General features: G+C 33.7%; 2 protein-coding genes across 4 annotated transcripts in view; one reads left to right on the top strand and one right to left on the bottom strand.

Moving 5' to 3' along the window:
• Positions 1–16,479, top strand: part of LOC114335810 (cysteine/serine-rich nuclear protein 1) — a 194,161-nt gene extending 177,682 nt beyond the window's left edge. For all 3 annotated transcript variants that reach the window (XM_050653364.1, XM_028286100.2, XM_028286099.2), the window contains exon 4: positions 8,851–16,479. In XM_050653364.1, coding sequence (XP_050509321.1) covers positions 8,851–9,373 — 523 coding nt within the window. In that variant the 3' untranslated portion in view covers positions 9,374–16,479. The remainder of the gene's footprint in view (positions 1–8,850) is intronic.
• An 863-nt stretch (positions 16,480–17,342) lies between these two features.
• Positions 17,343–17,795, bottom strand: LOC114335816 (uncharacterized). The gene has a single exon (XM_028286105.2). It carries the CDS (start codon positions 17,793–17,795, stop codon positions 17,343–17,345), a length of 453 nt encoding a protein of 150 aa, XP_028141906.2.
• Positions 17,796–23,117: the final 5,322 nt, after the last annotated feature.

Below are 23,117 nucleotides of genomic sequence, written 5' to 3' on the forward strand. Positions count from 1 at the left end.
TATGGTGAAACGACTGAAGTGTTGGAAGGGGGCGGCAAATATTAAGTTGCACACGGGCGGCCAACACTTTAGCGGCGGCTCTGCGCGTGGACAAGGAAAGGGCGAAACAGTAGTATAACTTCTAGGCCAAAAATCTTACTAACAACATCAAATTTTGTCTTGTATCGCTGTACACGCTTAGCGGTAGACTGCTCGAAAGGCACATCAGAAATATTTGGGTCCATGTTTTCGGAAAGATAGAACACCAGTGGCGGCTCGTGATTTTTACAATAGGGGAGACTTTACCTAACTGTAAACTATCTACACAAATTTGCATTACCAAAAAAATGCGCAAAAAAAATGTAATTTGAAGCACCATTTTTTTGACCATTTTTTATTTACATTTCATAATATCATTATAATTCATAATTTCATAATAGAACAATTTATAAATAGTTAGTCTAATTGTAAAAGTTTAATACCAATGTTTGTGTCGTTTATTTGTTAACAATTCCATCTTTGTGAGTAGATATGCATATCAAAATAAATACAGATTTGAAGTGTTGCTGTCCATATAGGTTGAAGGTTCACATTTTTTAAGATACTCAACTGAATTTTTTAATTCTAAACGCGGACTACTGCGAATCCAAAAACACGATAAATTACCGATATTTTGCTTGGCGTTACAGATATCGGGAAAAGTTATTTGAACAAGTTGTTCCAAATATTATTCTAGCCCCACATACCAAATTTCATAACAAAATTCGCACTTTTAGTTTTTTCATTATTTTTAGTCAGTACTCTAAAATTCGTTGTCCCGAGATGCACGCAACGGAGCCGAGAAGCTAGTTAGCCTCCGTTGGTAAATCTCCGGGCAGCGTTTGATGGCACCATAGATGCCACTGTTAGGAGACCGGGTCTCCTTAAACGCCTGCTAGGCTGCGCTGAGCAATAGCAACGGAGGCTGGTCGGCTTCTCGGCTCCGTTCATGCACCTCGGGACAACCCAGGGTCCTGCCTACAATAGTAATAAAAAACTGAGATGCAATCATGCGTTCTAATGCTAATGCTCCGTGCGTATGGATATTTAGTGATAATATGGAATTTACACGTTGTATAATAGTGAGAGTGCTTGTTGTTTTTCGTGATTCAAGATAAACAAAATAGTGTAGCGTGTGTAAAAAATTTATGGGGATGCTAAGCCTCCCTTGCCTCCTCTGACGAGCCGCCACTGTAGAACACCTATTTTTATCCTTGCCAAAATATTCTTACTTGTACTTAAAGGTTTAAAAATTAATAAAAAAACCAATAAAGAAATCCCAAAAATCACTAATTAAGGCATTTTTTCAACAAAAAATTGCAAATAACGCGAAAAGAGATGCGGCATGTAATTCTGATGCTCACCTAGACATGTAATTCCTTTGAAACGGAATTTGATTGTATTGAGAAACATTGTTAGTAAAATTCCTGACAACCGTTTGCATTCTTTGAATGTTGATTTGATTTTTTATTTGTTCATTTTGCTTATCTATTATGTTATCATTTTATCTTTTGTGTTAAGAGTTCACGCTATCAAAATCAAATGCATGTTGGTTGAAAGATAATAATTGCAAATGATATACACTGACGCAACGATGATATTACAAATTGCTTGTTAGTTGTAAAATAAGTTTATAATAATTTTATTAGTAGATACTATGAAATTAAGAAGACAAAACATTGTATAAAAGAAGCAGAAAAGATTACAATATTAGGTTCGTCCATTAAATTTAACACTACTTAAAATTAAAATTACAACTAAAAATATAAAAGCACTGGCATCATTGTATACAACAACCAAAATACCTGTTAGCATTATGGAAAGCTCAAAATGTAGTTTACAAAATACCATGCGAAAATTGTGATACGTCGTACATTGGTCATACATCTAGAAATCTAATAGGCAGACTAACCTAACATCACATAAAAGCGACCTCAGAAACAGTAAAACTACTGTGTGCAATACTAGATTATGCAATTAGTGAAAATTAATCATTTATAAATAACATGAGACCTATATTTGCCACATTTAGAGAAGCTAGAGATTTCTTTAACCCTGCTGTCCTGTTCGGGTCTATTTGACCCAAAAAATAATTCATTTCTTATTTTACAAATTATTACGCACAGTAACGATTTGGTGTTTCGTGACTTTATTCACTAATATGAGGTCTTTCTATTGCATATGAGATAAACAATCAACTTCCTGATTTTTTTGATAAAAATGAAATTGTTACCTAGGGTACGTTCGGGTCAATATGACCCGCATATTTAAACCGTTAAAAATTACCTGTGTATGTGTGTTTAGTTGGAAGTATTCTATATTGGCAGTACCTGTGTGTCTGTCAGCCGGATATGTCTCTAAATAAAAACAGGTTTCTGCAAGCTAGAACTTGTAAAATAAACTGTAGTATAGCTGGACGATGTTGCAAACCAAATTATAAATATGACCAATATGGACGGACAGCAAGTCTTTGGAACCAACTGGAAAGACATGAATAAAGTTGGTTTCCAAGAATACCTTGGTCGTTTAGTTTTAGCTCGAGTTTATAAGGCCCATGGCGAATACACTAAAAGTTTGTAGAATGAAGAAACGGGTCGTAATATATTTCAATCAAAAATGTCGCTTGATATATTTACAAAAAGTTTGCAAGTAATACGTTTTGATAACAAAACTACTAGAAAGGATAGGAGACGTTTTGGTAAACTTGCTGCAATATGTGAAATTTAGGAAACATAGGTTGAAAATGTACCAAAATTTTTTAACCCTGATGAAAATGTTACAGTCGATAAGCAACTAGTTGCCTTTAGAGGCCGCTCTCCCTTCAAATGGTACATTTCAAGCAAACCAGCGAAATATGGCACACAAGTTTGATTTTTATGTAATTATGAACAGCAAAACTTCTTATGCTCTAAAATTGCAGATCTATACAGTAATGCGTGTGATGTGTGACTTGAGTAGTGACTTGGAAGGCCACAATATTACGTGTAATAACTTTTTTACATCTTAAAATTAAGGACAATTCATTCTAAAACACAGTAGATACAATTCCGGGGACTATCAGTAAAATAAACCGGAGCTTTCAGCAAAAATCGCGAATAAATAAGTTCATAGCTCGTCTTTTTTGTTTCACGCAAGATACCACTGTTGTTGACAATATTCCTAAAAATAATAAAAATGTTGTTCTTATGAGTACTTTGCATCATAAATCGATGCATCATGCATCACTTTCATCAAATGAAAAAGCCCCAAATTATTTTAGATTACAATTCCAATAAGGGAGCAGTTGATATTCTAGATTAGCTTGTTGGCACGTATACGTGTGAGAAGAGGTAAATCACTGGCCAATGATTGTTTTTTTATAATCTGCTGTACATTTCTGCCTACAACGCGTTCGTGTTATGGGCATCAATAAATATCCAATGGAATACCAATAAACTGACAAAACGGCGAATTTTTCTTGAGGAATTGGGGAAAAAACTAATTAAACCAGTCATCATTTCCCGAAAAAATATACCAATAACTAAATGGTTTCACGAACTGGTAAAAAGGACACGAACAGAAACAAGTAGACAAGATGGAAATGCTAGTGAACCGTCTATGGACAATCAAACTCCGCCTGCTAAACGAGCACGCTGTAAACTTGCCCTAAAAACGATAACAAGACTAACTATTATGTTGTATATATCATAAACATATTTGTAAAATCCATTCTTTTTATTACTGTCCCAGTCGTAAACTGAATTTAATTTTTGTAGATATTTGTTACTAGGTTTTTTGGAAGAAAAAGATACCTTTGTTTTTTGTTAATAAGGTTTAAATTATATTAACAACATAATTTTTGTTTAACTAACCATAATTTCTTGTTAATAAAGTTTTGTTTATCAACATTAGCTTATTTTATTTCGATTAAGGAGCGTAAAGCATAGTTGGGTCATATTGACCCGAACAGTACATTTGTGTAGTTGACTCGAACGGGACAGCAGGGTTAAATATGCGAAGAACCCGATTTCCAAGTGTTTTGGAGGATTTTACCACCTTGAGCCACTATTAAGTAGCGCGTATTGTTTTAGAATAAATGGAAGTGTATAAATACTATCTACCATCAAAATGATTTATTAAAATATTCGAGATTTTTTTCAAGATCTCAAAAGTTTTTCTCGAGTTTCCAGAAATCTGTGGCTTCTCTGAATATGTAGAAATATAGGTTTCATGTTATTTTATAAAATTTTTGAAACTATTCGGTTTAATGATGTATGAAATTTAAAAAAAGTTAAGTAACAACCCCTCGAATAACCCTTGAAAGGTTCTTCGTATAAACGATGGTTGTATTTGAGGATATTTGTTTTTGGGGCCGGAAAATATTCTTTTTCATATATTTTTTGAATACGAATTGCAGACACATTCATTTAGAAAGCTATCGATCTCAAAAAATAACTCCTCAAAAACCCTTAAAAATCTTGAAAAAATATGTTTTTTGGGGGTTTAAAGGTGTTTCGACCAATAATTTAAACAAAACAAAATAATCGTTTCGTTTTGATTCAATTCGAGTCTCTTGTCATCCCCTGACACCTGGTGTTTCGGAATCTATCCCTTGTCAAAGAGGCTTTACAAGAAGATTGAATAGCACCATAACGAAACGAAAAATAACTGCAGATATTAAAATATTTGTAGCGGAGTGTGGTTAGACTGTCCTCTAACGGAGAATGACTTGGTCGAAATTATTTTCACTCATTTCAATAATTTTTTATTATCCTAAAGGACTCACTTACATCAAATTATATACAGAGTGAGTTTTATGTATGGAAACCCTCAATTATCTCGGAAACGGCTTCCACAATTTTTATAGACTTTGGTGGGTAGGGGTTTTCTAGGGCGGCCGATATTATAGTGATAATTACATAGGTGTCAAATCTTCCGTTTTTCTTAAAATCCAATTAACTTTCTTATTTCAAATGGAACACACTATATATTTTTTGCGTTTTGAAGTCCTTAAGAAATACTGATTATTTTTCATGTTATATTCCCTATACCTAAGGGCCATAATTTCGGAGTTATTGCTACATTATTTAAAAAAAAAATTTAAACAAATTATAAAAATCAATTTTTTCGGCCAGGGTAGATATTATTTTACGTTCTTTGGACCATTGGGAACAAAAAAGTTCTTTTGTAATAAACTGAAAAAATGGCATAATGACTATTTTCAAGGTTCAAAAACACAAATCAAAAATATTATTTTTGAAACTGAGAAGTACACAAATTCAAGTTCAAGCCTTATTTTATCAGTTACCAATAAGTAATTTGAGCTTGTTTCATTCTAAAATATTGTTTTTTAGTTGTTAATGCAGCCCGATCGCCCGTCCTCTCATATGCGCTTCATTAACAATTATTAAAAAGCAATCTTTTAGAATGAAACGTGTCAAAAAATTTTATAGCTAGTCCCTAGAAGAAGGGTTTAGCTTGAATTTGGGTATTCCACAGTTTCAAAAATAATATTTTTTATTTTTGAACCTTGAAAATCGTCGTTATTCGATTTTTTTCAGTTTTAAATTGTTTATAACACGAAAACGATTAACTTTAGAGAAAAATTATAAAAGACCATTTTTGTTCCCAATGATCCAAAGAACGTAAAATAATGTTTACACGGGCCGAAAAAGTTGATTTTTATAATTTGTTTAATTTTTTTTTTAATAAATGTAGCAATAACTTCGAAACAATGGTATTTAGATTATGAAAAATAATCAGTATTTCTTAAGGACTTCAAAACCCAAAAAATATACAGGAGTTCCATTTGAAATAGGAAAGTTCATTAGATTTCCAGAAAAACGGAAGATCTGATAACAATGTAATTATCAGTAGTAATTGCACAAGAGCTCTAAAATTATTGAATTTTTCCCGAGTGACACTTTGACAGTTTTAATTTTAATTATGTCAAAGTGTCACAAGGGCAAAAATTCTATATTAATTTTAGAGATCGAGTGCAATTTGTTGCGATTATTTCATGACTAAAACTGTTCAAAACCAAAATTTTATTGTAATTTATTTATGTAAATACAAATTAGTACAATTAAACACACAGTTGTTATACATATTTGACGGTTGAAAGTCAATAATTTTTATAAGTTTTAAAACATTATTGTCATTAATGTCACGGAATGTATTTTTTCGTAGCAACGAAGGGCATTTGACGTAATATACTTGACGACGGGAAATTATCAAAAATTATCAGTTTAATTTAGATTTCTGTAGCTTTCTATTGGTCAGAATCTCCTATGAATGAAATAATCACTATAATATCGGCTGCATTAGAAAACCTCTACCCACCAAAATTTATAAAAATCGTGCTAGTCGTTACCGAGATAATTGAGGGTTTTTATACATAAAACTCACTCTGTATAATATATAAAAAAACATTGATTTGATCTATTTTGAAGTCTAGAAAATAGACATTCTAAAAAAGTTTTTCGGGTTTTTAAGTCTTTTTTGAAGACGAAAAAATCTGGAAAAAATGAAAAATATATTTTTTGACAAAATAAACAAAATAAATAAAATTAGAGTTCCAAAAATAATTTATACGCTTGCTTTTTTCGAAAAAAAAAATGTTATAAAAAATAGACAACTTTTGTAAAATCCTCAAGTATGCGTGTGAATTTTCTGAAATTTTTAAGTTGATGCATATGCATACCAACGGAAAAAAAATAAAACGAAAAAAATTCGTTTTAAGAGGCCGGAGGAGGTGGGCTAAAATAGCGCTGAGTTTGATTTTTTAATCACATAGAACGTAAAAAATTAAAATAATTAAATTCTGCGAATGAAAACTATTACATTTTACCTATTTTAACGGGGGCAACATTTTGCCTATTTCGTTAAAATGTCCTAGTTTGTTTTATTTGACAATGATACCAGATTCAAAATGAATGCTAACACTTTAGTCCAGGGCGCATCTGTTTTGAGATGGACGTTGAGAGTTGACTCAATTTTTTTGCAGAAACTGCTTGAAAATAAATCAAATAATAATATTTGAGTTATCCTCCCTCTCAAGAAGGTCCGGAACATTGTTTAAATAATCAAAATGTCAAAAAATTAAGGAAAAATTCGATTTTCTTTTTCGTTTTTTGATTATAACTGTAAAAGTATTCATTTTCGAGAAAAGTTTTACTGACATAAAAGTTGGGTAACTAAATTTCCTACAATATAGAATTGGTAAAAAATTTTAAAAATAGTCATCCTTGTTGCAAAATAGCAATAATTGCGAAAACACAATACAAAAACAAGTATTCGAATTTTACGTTTTTAAACCATTTATGCTATACTTAGGACCTTCATATTTCACCCAGAAAAACTTTATGATTCAGTAAAACAATACTGCAAATTTTATTAAGATCGGTTCAATAGATTTTGCAAAATAAATTTTGCAATCCAGCTTTCGCAAAAAAAATTCATTTTTTCAAAATGTTACAGGACTGAAAACAAAGCAGATAGCAAGTTGAATTTTTTTTTGCTTATAGAAGTGTACTGTACCTTTCATTTGCAATTTGCAAAATTAAAATCGATTAATTACCACGGCGTCAGAAAATTTTTTAAATAAACATTAATTTTTGGTGCTACGCGCAGGACAGCGGTTTTAGAACTCTAATTTTAACACAACAAACAACAGTTCGATTCACACAAGTTTATTTCCACCAAAATTTCTTCTAATCTTTATCTAATATATTATTTTCTTACTCTATATTTTGTTGTATTTTAATATTTCAATTCCACAAATATCAAACTAATTTTATTATTGTTTGTGAAATATTGTTTAAACAATTGCATATGTTTAAAAATAATAAACTTTTATTCTTTAAGTTAAAATATATAAACAATCGAGTTTTTGCTAATAAAAGTGTTATTTCAAAGGATAGAGTATGTGTTTTTATTTCGCAATAAACAAATTTATTTATTTATACTGAAATGTAATAAAAATTAAAATGTATCAATCATTATCAAAGGTCATTGGAATAGAGCAAACTATCCGCTGTCCTGCGCTTAGCACCAATAATGAAGGTTTATTTAAAAAAATTCCTGACGCCGTGGTAGTTAATTGATTTTAATTTTGCAAAATTGAAAATGAAAGGTACAGTACACTTCAATACGCAAAAAAAAATTCAACTTGTTATCTGCTTTATTTTCAGTCCTGTAACAATTTGAAAAAATGAATTTTTTTTGCGAAAGCTGGATGCAAAATTTATTTTGCAAAATCTATTAAACCGATCGTAGTGAAATTTACATTATTATTTTACTGTATTATATAGTTTTTCTGGGTTAAACATGAAGGTCCTAAGTGTAGCATAAATGGTTGAAAAACGTAAAATGCGAATACTTCTTTTTGTATGTCTTTTTCGCAATTATTGCTATTTTGCAACAAGGATGAGTATTTTTTAAATTCTTAACCAATTCCATATTATAGGAAATTTAATTACGCAACTTTTATGTCAGTACAACTTTTCTCGAAAATGAATACTTTATTAGTTATAATCAAAAAACGAAGAAAAAAATCGAATTTTTCCTTAATTTTTTGACTTTTTGATTATTTAAACAATGTTCCGGACCTTTTTGAGAGGGAGGATAACTCAAATATTATTATTTGATTTATTTTCAACCAATTTCTGCAAAAAAAATTGAGCCACCTCTCAACGTCCAAATGTGCTAATATTTTTACAGATGAGCCCTGGTCTACTTGTATTCTATATTGTAATAAATTTAAAATTTGGAATATACTTTTTGTGTATTGCTGATATTATATAAAAACCAAATATAACGTAAAATACTAACAATTTATCGTGTTTCTTTTAGAGAAAATTGCTACAGCGAGGAGGGAAACCAAGAGGAACGCAAACAGCCGTTCCACGGCCAGGCGTTCCACTTCTCCGGCGTGGGATTCGGCAATTACGTCCCTGGCCACCAAAATCAATACCCTCAGCCCTACCAGCAGACCTTCAGCGAGTTTCCTCCGATGTTCACTCCCTACGGGGGCATGTACGTCCCGGAGTTCAGCCAGAAACCCCTAGATGGCGCCTTCCATCAAACCTACGAGAACTTCAATACGGATCACAACTTCCCCGAATCTAAGGAAAACCAATACACTAATCTCAATCCTGTTGCAAGCAATAGCAAGATAGAGTCGTTCTCTGAGTTGTTAAACGGGAGATATGGAGGCTATTCAAGTTACGAGGGAGAGTTCAGTAGTTTGAACTCGGAATGTTCGGCGAATAACTTGGAGAAGGGTAACGATAATTCGACCAGTACCAATGAAGAATGCGACGAAAACTTCGGCGAAATTATTAAGAAATCTATGGTAGAAACTGTCTCAGCATAAAGTTAATGATTATACATACCAGTATCACAATTGTATGACAGTTCATCACCTCTACATCCACCCTTAGTTTTATGTGGTAACGCTACATTGTAAGTTTAGTTCAGGGAAATAGGCAAAAAAAGCAACCCTGTTTGTTACACTGCCCCCTCCAGGCTAACGATAGTTATTTTGAGTACTGTGGATCTCCATAATATAATCATGTTTCCTGCAGTCGATTTTTTAAATTTAATTAGTTATAAACGAATTAATTTTCATTCAAAATGAATAAACATTTTCAATATCGTTGCAACCCGAAACCGCAGTCGCATTATATTTCTAGTTCAATCAGAGAGTACAGCAAGAATCTCTACCGGTTTCGGGGCTTCTTAGCTTCTCATAAGGAGATCCATATATGCTCTTTTCTCTGAATGAAGTAGGATAATACTCCTCGTGCCGTCACGGATTGCAACGAACGAAATGGCATGGATGGCCTAGCGACATCTACTAGAAAAAAGTTTATGTTTTTGTAAAAGGTTTATTTAAAATCCCTAAAAAGGGCTATATTACAACAAAACGTTTTCGGAATCAATATTCCATCATCAGTGTTATCACTTAAAATAACTATAACTCTATAAGTAAAGCAAACGTGAGGTTAAATTTTGACAAAGGAAAAAAAGTGAATAGATAGTTATACTTACAGGTTTACATGCTTTAAGCCACCAAAATATACGGGTAAAGACCCTTGAGTTGTCTTTAAACAGTTGAGGTTACATTATATTATCCGATTTTAAAGAATGTTAAAAATATTTCCAGATTAACCCCTGGCATCACATCAGCTCACACATTCAGCCCCTCAGGGCTGAAGTAACTACACATATTATTACAGTCTGTCAAGGCACATTGATAATCTAGTGCTGACACCGTTCAGAGAGCCATTCCGGTTCAGTTGTCACCTAAACTCTGCCATGTAAGGTCCTACCTACAAATTTTCCAACCAATATGGATGGTTGATGTCATCTGATGCCAGGGGTTAATCTGGAAATATTTTTAACATTCTTTAAAATCGGATAATATAATGTAACCTCAACTGTTTAAAAACAACTCAAGGGTTTTTACCCGTATATTTTGGTGGCTTAAAGCATGTAAACCTGTAAGTATAACTATCTATTCACTTTTTTACCTTTGTCAAAATTTAACCTCACGTTTGTTTTACTTATAGAGTTTACTTATTTTAGGTGATAACACTGATGATGGAATATTGATTCCGAAAACGTTTTGTTGTGATATACTGATCCCTTTTTAGGGATTTTAAATATACCTTTTACAAGATAAGGTTTTTATTTTTTGTGATTTATGGTATACAGCCAGTTACAGGAATTTTTACTTGTGATATTTTTATGTTTTTAATTTAATAGCACATGAAATGATATTTAAAATACCATTTTATATCCTACCAGATTAAAAACAATGGAAAACCTTCTCTGGTTACACCATCTGAGGCTTTCAAAAGTGCAAGCCATGCGGATTCTGAGACTATAGGAAGATGATGGAATTTTACTACATATTTATAATTCACGCCCCATCTGCTCAGGCGGTAAATTTCCAATGAGTATGGTTCCCGTAGTACTCCAAATAGAGTAGAAATATAAATTAAAAATGAATAATCATTTTCAATTTCGTTGAAATCTTCGTGGTTTTTAAACAAGCTTACGATTCTGTTAGCAGAGAAGCATTGTGGGAGACTATGGTAGAAAATGGGAGTACCTGGAAAGCTGGTACGATTAGCAAAGGTGGGCACGGAGAACGTTTCCGCACGAATCAGAATTGGCAGCACCACGTCGGAGGAATTCCTCATTGACACCGGGCTTAGACAAGGAGATCCTCTCGCCCTCCTGCTGTTTGACTTCGCACTGGAACATGCAGTAAGGAAAGCTCAGCCACAACTGACAAACGGATTTGCCGCCCAAGGATCAAAAATACTATTAGCCTTTGCGGATGACGTGACACAATTGCACAATCCACCAGAGATGCAAAAGAAGCTTTCACCCTATTGAGAACGGAGCCAAGGAAGTTGGTCTTAAGGTCAACGAGGACATGACCAAGTACATAGTGGCTACGAAGAACCCAAGACCAAGGGTTAGACAAAACGTACAATTAATGAATACAATTTTGAAGTCGTCAAAGAATTTAAGTACCTGGGAGCGATCATAACATCTGAAAATAAATATGAAAAGGACTTGACAGCCACGATCATTGCAGGAAACAGGGCATATTACTCATTAAGGACCCTACTTAAATCAAAAATACTCTCAAGACCAGCAAAAATAAGAGTATATAAGACAATAATTCGTCCTACAATAACGTATGGAAGCGAAACATGGACTCTGAATCAGAGGGAAACGACAAAATTACTGGTACTTGAAAGAAAGATACTGCGGACTATCTATGGGACTTGCAGAGAAGAGACAACAGGAGAATGGAGAAGAAGACACAATGATGAACTCCAAACAATATATGGAGATGAAAACATAGTATGCTACATTAAAGCAAACAGAATAAGATGGGTAAGTCACGCGCTAAGATCAAGTGACGAAAGACTTCTGAACGCCACATTCTGGGAAAGGCCCGATGGAAAAAGGTCAGTTGGTCGCCCAAGAAAGAGATTGAAGGACGCAGTATCCAGTGATCTACGCAAAATGGGAGTACAGCAATGGGAAATAGCTGCTCAGAACCGACAACAATGGAGGGAAATAGTAAACGCGGCCAAGACTCACATAGAGTTGCAGAGCAAAATTTCGAGTTGCAGAGTTTCGTTGAAACCCGAAACCGAAGTCGCATTATATTTCTAGTTCAATCAGAGAGTACAGCAAGAATCTTTACCGGTTTCGGTGCTTCTTTGCCCCTCATCAGGAGACCATATGCTCTTCTCTCTGAATGAACTAGAATAATACTCCTCTTGCCACGGATGGCACGAATGGCATGGATGTCCTAGCGACAACTGTTAGAAAAAAATTCAAGTTTTTAATCTAATAGCACATGTTTCTAAAAATGCAAGCCATGCGGATTCTGAGACTATAGGAAGGTGATGACTCCACATTTAAAAAAGTTCGTTTTAAAGGTTTTTATATGACGTTCAAGTTTCTTAGTGTTAAATTTGTTTCAAATGCTCCACTTTTCACGAAAAAAACGAAAATTGGCCGTTTTTTAAACCTTAGAATAGAAATATGCTTTGTCACCGAAAATTTTTACAATTTTATGGACAAAGCTTCCATACAGTCAAAAGAAAAATAATATCAATAACAAATGACAACTGCAATTTACTAAAATTAGAAAAATCGTCAATATGCGTATATACTTACAACAAATAAAATAGAACATTAGGAACTGACAAGTTTAAGCTACTGCATATGAAACCCAATTTTCTTAGTTATTTATTAAGAAATTCTTCTATTGAATAATATGGTCTTGTAGATAGATAGGCTTTTGTCATTTTACGGAACTTCCGGAAAGATGTTGCAGATTTAAGTTGTAACAGGAGATGGTTGTAAAGTTTTTTTGCGGAATATAATATAGATTTCTTTACTAACTCTGTGGATGGGATCGGTAAATAAATATCAAATATTGAATTTCTGGTGGAGTAAATATAATTGAGCCTTGCTGGAAAGACATGAAGGTGTTTACGAATTAAACAAACCGTTTCTAGGATATATAAAGATGGAAGTGTTAAAATTCCGTGATCTCTGAACTAACTTATGCAATGTGTAGATCTTCTGAGGCCAAACAGATATATTATTGCTCTTTTTTTGCAATTTAAAAATAACATCAAATTGAGCAGCTGTACTAGAACCCCAAAAAGGAAGACCATATCGAAGATGAGACTCGCACAACGAAAAATATGTTATTTTAGAAGATGCTAAATTGAGTTCCCTTGAGATAATCTTATTGCATAGCAAGCTGAGGAGAGTTTCTTACTCTACGAATCGATATGAAGGGACCATTTGAGGTTTCTGTCTAAAAAATACCAAGAAATTTTACAGAATCAACGGTACTGATCTGGCTATTATTAAGAGGCAAAGGTTGAATAGCTCCTTTATAGGATAATGCTACTGTTTTATCTACGGTAAAATAGAGTAAATTAGAGTCAGGCCAGGTCTTTATCGTCAGTAGATCCGAAGTTATAGTTTCATGAAGAGATGCAATAGTTGAGTTGCTCCAAGTGATACTGGTATCATCAGCAAAAAGAAAAAATTTCCCATTGATTTTTAAGTTAGTGATGTCATTTATAAAGATAAGGAACAGAAGAGGACCCAATACTGATCCTTGTGGTACTCCACATACAATGTTTTTGAGACTAGAGTCAGTATCATTTGCTCTAACTAGTTGTTTCCTATTATTCAAGTAGGATTGGAACCAATTCAAAGAAATACCTCGAATTCCATAGAAATTTAGTTTTTTAATCAAGATGTCGTGATTTACACAATCAAAAGCTTTAGCATAGTTATCCAACCAACCTTAGTTTGTTAGTAACTAATTATCCAAAAAATCGACTTCAGGAAACATCGAGTTCTAAACTACTCAAAAACTCGTTTGCCTGGATGGGTCAGTGTCACGAGAAAAACCCCATTTCTCTGGGCTAGTAAATTTATGTAGCAACTATACTTTTTAACATTACATATTTTATCCTTCAATTCCAACATTATTTTTTAACTAGTATGCTACTCTTCTGATCCGGAAGGACAGAGCAGTAAATGTTTCGCCCTATTCAAATATCGAAAATCTTTAGCCGGGATCCAATGGAGCGTGCCGTAACACTCTTGGTTGGCACCACACGTTACCGTGAAATTATTACATTTTTACTTTTTGATAAAATCAATCGGACCATGTTTGTTCCGTTTAGTAAATTGGATAATTCATACAATGATAAAAATTCCAACACAAGTGGTTAGACCACAAAATTACCACGGCAATAACTGTACCAGCCGCTAGCCGACTTGGAGGGGTCTATTCAGTTTCTGACTTCCTTTGAACCGTGCTCATTTACCGACAAACGATGGAACACTTCGCGCCGATCCAGGCCGGCCATAAATAGAGGGTTTGCTCCCAGCAAAAAGATTGTCAATCACAAATTCTGCGGGAAATAACGCTATTTCACGTTGCGTTGATTCTCAAGGCGTGTCACGCCACGTTCCATCACACCTTTCCGTTCAGCGTTTCTCGACCCTAGAATTGATGAATTCCCATACAATCTTCGTTTTACTTTACTTATATAAAGTGCTGAGAGTTTTTTAACAATATTATCTTTACAAGTTTTCTTTGTACGTATTGTTATCTGTATATAAAAGTTGTTGAGTCAAGAGAATTTTTAGGACTTCTTTTTAAACGACGTTATTAGATTGAATCTAAAAAATATCACTTGAATACCCCTGTTGAACTTGCCCCTCACCTTGAAAAAAATAAAAAACAAATAGCACTAAATTACGAGCTATTTATGAGCTTTTATATCCCGCAGATTAAAAAATTTTTGAGCCCGTTATACTGGCATTTTTTTGTGGGGGGCTCAGCCCCCCCCCCCCACTACTTAAAAATAGACATATTGAATCGATCTTTGCGGCAGAATTGCGACCTATTTATGAGCTTTCAAATTGATATAGTTTTGATTTTTGAGCTCATCCTCTTAACCCCCAAATAACCCTTTAATCGATTTAACTCAAGAAAAATGTTGAGAAAAATTAAAATATATCGTATCGCTGATACAATTCGTATAGCGTATAGATTCTAAGTATAAACTCTTAAAATACGCGCATTTCAAGTATTGAGCTATAACCCCTTCGCAAGAAAACCTCCCCATATTCCCGGCTTAAGAGGGAGTTGTACTTAAAATGAATAAAATTAATTATTTTGCGACTTCATATCGTTTAGTAATTTATGAGCTCGCAAAATATGCGCATTTAGATTATTGAATTGCAATTTCTTTTGTAGGAATATTTTATATTCCTGCTGTACGAAAAAATTATAAGTTATACTTTTAGAATAGTAATTTATGTCTAAATTAATTCGGAGCTCATAAATTAGTAAACGAAAGGTAGTCGCAAAATAATTAATTTTATTCATTTTAGGTACAACTTTCTCTTGAACCTGGAAGATGGGGAGGTTTTCTTGCGAAGAGGTTGTAGCTCAATAATCGAAATGGACGTATTATTTATTAGAATTTATTATGAAGAGTTTATTCTTAGAATCTATACGCTATACGAATTATATCCCCGATACGATATATTTTAATTTTTCTCTTGAGTTGAATAAATTAAAGGGTTATTTGAGAGTATAGGGGATGAGCTCAAAAATCGAAACTATATAACTTCGAAAGGTCATAAATTGCTCGTAATTCTACCGAAAAGATCGATTTAATATCTCTATTTGTAAGTACTGGGAGTACTGGGACTTAGCCCTAACACAAATAATATTAAATTCTTGCCCATTGTAACGAGCACAACATTTTTAATCTGCGGGATATGAAAGCTTTTAAATAATAGCTCGTAATTTAGAGCTATTTGTTTTTTAATTTGTGCAAGGTGGGGAGGCCAGCTCAACAGGGATCACTTAAACAACATGGCAGTGGTAAACCTTGCTTGCTGTAAATATACCGTGACGTCATAGTAACATCACCAGTGTTGCCGGATCTTTTACTTAAAAATGTAATAAATTTTACATGTTCACAAAAGTGCATATATTTCTTAAAAAAGATTACCAAAATGTACATGTTTGTTTTCTCGCACATTGTATTCTCTTTCTTTAGTCTCATATTTTTATTACTGGTCTAAAAAGGCATTAAACACGTCAAAAAATCTTAATCTGAATCCACTACACATGGCAACATGAATGTGGCAACATTGTCGCAATAAATTGGCGAATCTGTTTTTAGATTCGAAGACGTCAGTATCTATTTATAATAAATATGGTTTACATATTTATGATATTTATTTTAAAAGGCAACCATTGTATTTTATTATTATATTATTATTATTACGTTCCATATTGATTATTACTTATTGAATTGTAAATGATTTATATATAAAATGTAGAAAAATATTAGAGAAAAAAAGTGTTTTAATAAATGTTGTGAAAAACTACCCGTTTTAGGATTTATTCAAGTGTTTGAAGCCAAAAATAATGAGGGAGATTGGAAGAAAGGCGCCGGATTTTCGGCAGATTAAACATAACAAAATCTGGTGTTTTAGCTGGCCGGTTAAAGGTCCTAGGAAGATTTGCCAATCAGAAAAGTTTGATCTACTTTAAATAATAATTCTTGTAAAAATTATGACAGTAAGTAAGCAATATCAAAGACCACGACAAAAGAACAAGGATGAGTAAAAATGGAAACACAAATAGCGACCATTACATGGTCGCTGCCTATTTCAAAGATAAAACATACGGGAATTACAATAACTATAAAAATGAAAGAAAAAAGATAAAAATATTAGTAACAGCAGAAAGAGAGATAATTGGGAAAACTTCGGAGATAAAATGGAAGAAGATAGCAAAAGCTATTCCACACAACCTTGAAAGCGATATGAACACAAAAAACAGGAAATTTAAAGATAAAAATGGAGAATTAATAATAGAAACAAAACAAATAGTTAAACGATGAAACCAACACTTTAATGAATTATTAATGGATATAAACCAAATTGACATTAATTAACAAAATAGTATATGGCAAGTTAACACAGAAAACTCAATAAACGAGGAAGAACTAGAAGAAGCAATAAAAAGGTTGAAGTATGGAAAAACTCATGGAGTGAATAGAATACGTAACAACAGACATTTAAAAACATGCGAAAAATCGAGGAAAAATATTACTAAAAATGATTAACGTATGGTCCTAAAGTTTTGGGAAAAATTTCAAAAGCATATAACTCTGACCACAATAATCTTATATTTTTATTAAATTATTCAACAATTTAACTTAACTATCCTTATTATAAATCAAAATTCAAAAGACAGAAAAGGGACCATTATTTTCGATTTGCCTAATAATTCCCCTGACACGTTGCATCATCCTTTGGACGACCTCGGCGTCAATTTCTCTAATTTTTGTATATATGCGGCGTCTTAACTGTTCCTGATTTTGTGCTTCCGATCCGTTATTATAGACTTTCCGACTTAATATTGCCCAGAACTCTTCAATTGGACGAGCCTGAGGTAGGTTGGGGGGATTGTCTGGTTTCGGTACAAAGGTAATGTTGTTAGTTTCGTACCAGTCCCTTGTGATCCTCGCGTAATGACATGAAGCAAGATCTGGCCAAAAGACTATTTGATCATTTGCATGATGTGTGTTCACAAACTGAAGCAATTTAGAGAGACATCTTTGAATATAAATATTTGCGTTTAAGGCTTCGCCTCGAACAACACCAATGTCAGTGGCGGATACAGCAAGATCCAGCATCGTCAGGAGGGGGGCCGATTGGCTAATTTTCTATGAAAAATCATTGAATAAATGAATGTTTTTATAATCTTATTATATAACTTGGTTTGAGAGGGGGGCCGATCGCCCCCATCACCCTCCCCTGGATCCGCCAATGACCAATGTAGGGCTGTGAGATAAAGCCAGCCTCAGAAATTGCACACTATACCAAAATTTTGTCCTCAATTTTTTTCTTACTTTTGAATTTTATTTCATCAGGTACATTTTCGTACTCGTTCGTGTAAAACCCATCGTTACCCTTCATCTCAGAGTTTGACAAAGTAAAATATTTTTCATCGTCCATCACGATCAACTTGTTGACGAAATGCACTCGCCTTGACGCGCGGCAACATCTCGGAATTCTCTCTAATTGATCCTCTGTGTATTTTGGAGCTTTCCTTCTTTTCCGGTAGATAATATTATTACTCGATAGGGTCCTGTATACTGTAGTCTTCCCAACATGAAATCTTCTGGAGAGTTTTCGCTGTGAGACCCCAATTTTGTTCTTAGCTGCTTCAATCAGTCTTGCCTCTCTTATATGGTTCAAGATCCGCGGTCGGCCACTTTTACGCAAGTTAACACATGGTATCCCTTCTTCACATTCTCTGATTATGCGATAAATTGTCGATTTGCTTATGTTTTGATCTCGATAAATATTAACAATATCTCGTTTCGACATTGGCCCAACCATATTATAAACACCTCGACGAATATCAATTTTATAAGGCATTTTGCAGAGCACAAACCAAACAATATAACAATACCCATCTACAAGAAAGGCGTAAAGACAGATCCTACGAACTACCGAGGAATTACACTACTCAATTCTACATCAAAACTATTGACAAAAATTCTATCCCAAAAAATATATAAGAAAGCCGGTGTATCGGAAGAACAATAGGGTTTTCGCCCAAACAGATCTACAATAGACGCTATTTTCATAATGCGACAATTAGTTGAGAAATCAATAGAATTCGACAAGCCCATGTTCACATGCTTTGTAGATCTGAAACAAGCATTCGACAGAGTACGATTAAAGGACGTGCTCAGTATCCTTGAAAAGAAAAACATAGGTCAGAGGTATAGAAACATAATCAAAGAGCTCAATAGATCCAACAAAACACGAATTAAAACCACACACGGGCTCACGGAAGAAATCAAAATCAATGCAGGCATTAGACAAGGGGACAGCCTCAGTCCATGCCTATTTAATTTAATAATGGATGAAGTTATAGGTAGTGTTAACATAATGAATCAGGGATACAAAATGGGTAACCGAACCATGAGAATACTTTGCTACGCAGATGATGCAATCTTAATAGCCGAAAACGAAGATGACTTAAAACGCCTACTACAAAAATTCAAAATAACCGCCGAAAAGTATAACCTGACACTATCCAAAGAGAAAACCCAATCGATGGTAATATCCAGGAACCCAATTAGATGTAAGTTAGTAGTGGACGACCATATAATCGAACAGGTAATGGATTGCAGATACTTAGGTGTGGAAATATCTAGCGACAGGCATCTGTGGCAAGAATCAAAACAGCAGGCAATGAAAGCAGCGAGAATATCTGGTTTCCTGAGGGATATAATCTGGCGGAATAAATATATGAGCACCGAAAGCAAAGTCCGCATTTATAAGACATGTGTTAGACCCGTACTGACATACGCAGCTGAGACAAGGGCCGAGACAGCAAAGACCAAACAGATAATGAGAACAACAGAGATGAAAACCCTAAGATCCATAAGAGGTATCACACTCAGAGATAGAGTACGAAACGAAGACACATTGAGAGAGCTAGGCGTTCAGGACGTAGTGAGATGGACAAGAGCGCGACGACGCATGTGGAGGGACCACGTAGATCGGATGGACCCTGAACATATGGCGCAATGGGCGAAAACACAGAAGCCCAACACCAAGCGACCCATAGGAAGACCCAAAAAACGATGGTACGAGAGTTGGAGCTCCGGATCGCAGCAAAGACTGTAACAGAAGAAACAGGACATAGTCCTATTACAAGAAGAAGAAGAAGAAGACAAACCAAAATATTCTGCTTTGTTTATTAAATGTCAATAACTGATGACATTTCAATTCCATGGCCTTCTTTGCTAAATTTTGCTTCTCAATCAGTTCAGGTGAAATTTTTCCCAAAACCTTAGGACCATACGTTAATACAATATTTATTTATTTATTTATTTATTTATAGTACTATACAATTGACCTGGCCTCTTGTGACTAATCCAGGTCGTTTCCTGATGGGATTACAGTAGTTTATTACAATATTATTATTTTAAGAATTTTTTCTATTTGACTAATTAACAATAGCCCTAATCTACTACTAATTATGAAAACTACAAATTGTAAACAATTCTAATAAACAAATAACAGCAACTAAACAAAAACTAATAAACAAAAGATAAATTATTACTTTTTTTTTAACATATAATTTTTATAAGTTATATACGTTAATACAATAAGGAAAAATGAAAGACATCGCGGAATATTGGAACACTAGTACCCATACAAAAAAGCAGATGTAATAACCACCAAGGATTGACTTTGCCATGTACATGTAGAAGCTCAAAAAAGAAGATTACTAATAATGTTAGGATACACATTAGACGAAGCACAAAGTGGTATTAGTATACAGGATCATATATTTACTCTAAACTCTAAATAACACAAAAAGCGCTGCAAGAGAAAAAGAAAATATAGGTACACAGCATATCTTGACATAGAAAAAGACTTCGATAAGGTACCGAGACAGAAACTGAAAAACACTAAGACAAAAAGGAATGGACAACAAGTTTCTAATAATAAAAAAATATACAATGTGAACAACAATGCCCTAATTAACAATAATTCAACATCAGATACCTTTACAATAAATGGAGGTTGCAGACGGGGAGGAGCAATACCATTTCTAATATTTATGGACGAATTATTAACAAAGACAGTCCAAGAAGTAAAAAAGCTGAATGTAGGGTAGGTATAAAAATCTCGGGAGGAGTATTTGTTGACGATTTGGTGTTAATTGCAAAAATTGAAAAAGAACTTTAGAATGAATATGGAAAGAAGTACTACTCAGTGAGATCGAAATGAAGATAAATATTAACAAAACGCAAATAGGAGCAACAAGAGAACCATTGCCAGATGACAATTATTATGCACATGTACAGTTCTATATTTTATATTGTTTAATAGTATATGCGTAGTTGCAGATGCACCCCCTAAAAATAATTAACGAGATATCAAAAAATGCAGTTAAATTGCGAGAGGTCACAAAAATTTAAATCTGGTGAACCAGTTGGCTTTTTAGAGGTCGTGGAAAGGGTTTTAATGAAAGACAGAATAATGTTAAACGTAAATAATACCAAAAGATATCAAACAAACTAGAAACGATCGGAAAGATAATTCATGAAACTTTTATGAGATCCAAAGATAAAAATCTGAACTGAGACAGACAATCGAACCAATGAGGAAAACTACGTTGTGAGAAGAAAGAAGATTCAAATACAAGGGACTTCTTCTTTAGGTGCCGTGTCTGTATTAAGACGTTGGCTGTCATCATGTTTACAATTTCATGAAACCTCTCTCTATCGGCTGCTGCGCGAAATAATTCTTCTACTGAGCAGCCACGCCATTGTCTAATATTACGCAGCCATGAAAGCTTCTTTCGACCAATCCATCTCTTTCCCTCCACTTTTCCTTGTATTATAAGGCGAAGCAGATGGTATTTAGGTCCTCGAATTATATAACCGAAGTATTCTGTTTTTCTCCTCATTATGATGCTTATGAGCAGACGTTCTGAATTCATCATTTGAAAAACATTTTCATTTTGAAGTGTGCGCAACCCACGATATATTTGGGATTCGTCGATATAACCACAATTCAAATGCTTCTAATTTGTTTAGCATTGTGGTTTTTAACGTCCATGTCTCAAAACCATACAATAGAATAGACCACACATAACATTGCAGAACCTTCTCTCGAATATTCTTCAACAGGTTTCTGTTACATAAAACTGGCTTCCAGATCATAAAAGCCTTCCGTGATATTTCGATCCTAGTTATTATCTCTTCATCAGAGTCACAATTTACATTTAACCAGCTGCCAAGGGACAGTGTGGTACAAATGGTCACTGTTATCTTTTCCTATGAAAAAATTTAGGTAGGTAGTCATATTTTCTAGCAAAGAACGAGACCCTAGATGCTTGGACACATGCCTCTTTCACCGAAGTTGCTAAAATCGTGTCAAATGCTATAAATTTGACATTAGATAATAGATAATCTCTTACATGTCCAGATAAAGCTCAAATGGAAGTTTTTAAGGCAAAACAGAAAAAGTCGTGACTATACGATGGATTAGAATAATGTCTTGCTAAAAATAACTATTATCAGTTGACTTTCATGAAGCTAGAGTGAAAACAACGAATATAAACTCATATTGCGTCTATGCTATATTCCTTGGTGAAACTCCAAGCCAAGACAAGAAGATGAATAACAATCATTATTCGCGATTTAAATTGAAACGGAATATACCATACTTAGACAAAGAGGGCAGGTCGAATGCAGGAAAATGGCCGATATAAATGGTACTAGACAAACCTTAGACAAGGAAAGAGAGAGGACTATGACCAAAAGTGAAGCCAAACTGACACCAGAGATTTTGATCATCGACGTATCTTTGGGGTATTGTTATGCATTGAGTATTTAAAATAAAAACATGAAATGTATTTAAAATGAAGAATTTGTGTACGGTAAATGTTTTATTAAGTTGCTCATATTACGTACATATGTTTCAATACATACATATGTTTTTATTACGAATTTTAGATGATTATTTACTTTATTTTTTATGAAATTTTAACCTTCAACGAATACCCACCACTGGCAACCCATTGTTATTTTTGACGTGACGGCCATGTTTCTGGTGACAAACAAACCAAAAACTGGCTTACTGGCTTCACTTTTGGAACGTGTGTTTTAAATGAGTGTTACCCGTCCTCTCTTTTTTCCTTGTCTAAGAGACAAACATTCAATCGAGGAACAGAACAATACCGATTTGATTTAAAATATTTTAATGTACTCATAATGCTAAAATTTACTAAAAATTTTTTAATATTGGCCAAATTCCATTCAAATCAACAATTTTCTGGTTTGTTTATACCTCTTATAGTATGTAGTTTAAATTTATTCCACCAGAGGTCAGATACTTTGTTTTTCATCGCGAATTTTTAAAATGTTCTTCTTCATTCTATATAGAAATCTGTAGTAGTTTCACATTTTCCTATTAGAGGG

This window comes from Diabrotica virgifera, chromosome 6 (genome assembly GCF_917563875.1).
Source record: "Diabrotica virgifera virgifera chromosome 6, PGI_DIABVI_V3a".
Classification (NCBI taxonomy): domain Eukaryota; kingdom Metazoa; phylum Arthropoda; class Insecta; order Coleoptera; family Chrysomelidae; genus Diabrotica; species Diabrotica virgifera.

Bases quoted from the DNA above. Each gene is read 5' to 3' on its own strand.
- LOC114335816 (XM_028286105.2), bottom strand. From the start codon at position 17,795: ATGCTGGATCTTGCTGTATCCGCCACTGACATTGGTGTTGTTCGAGGC.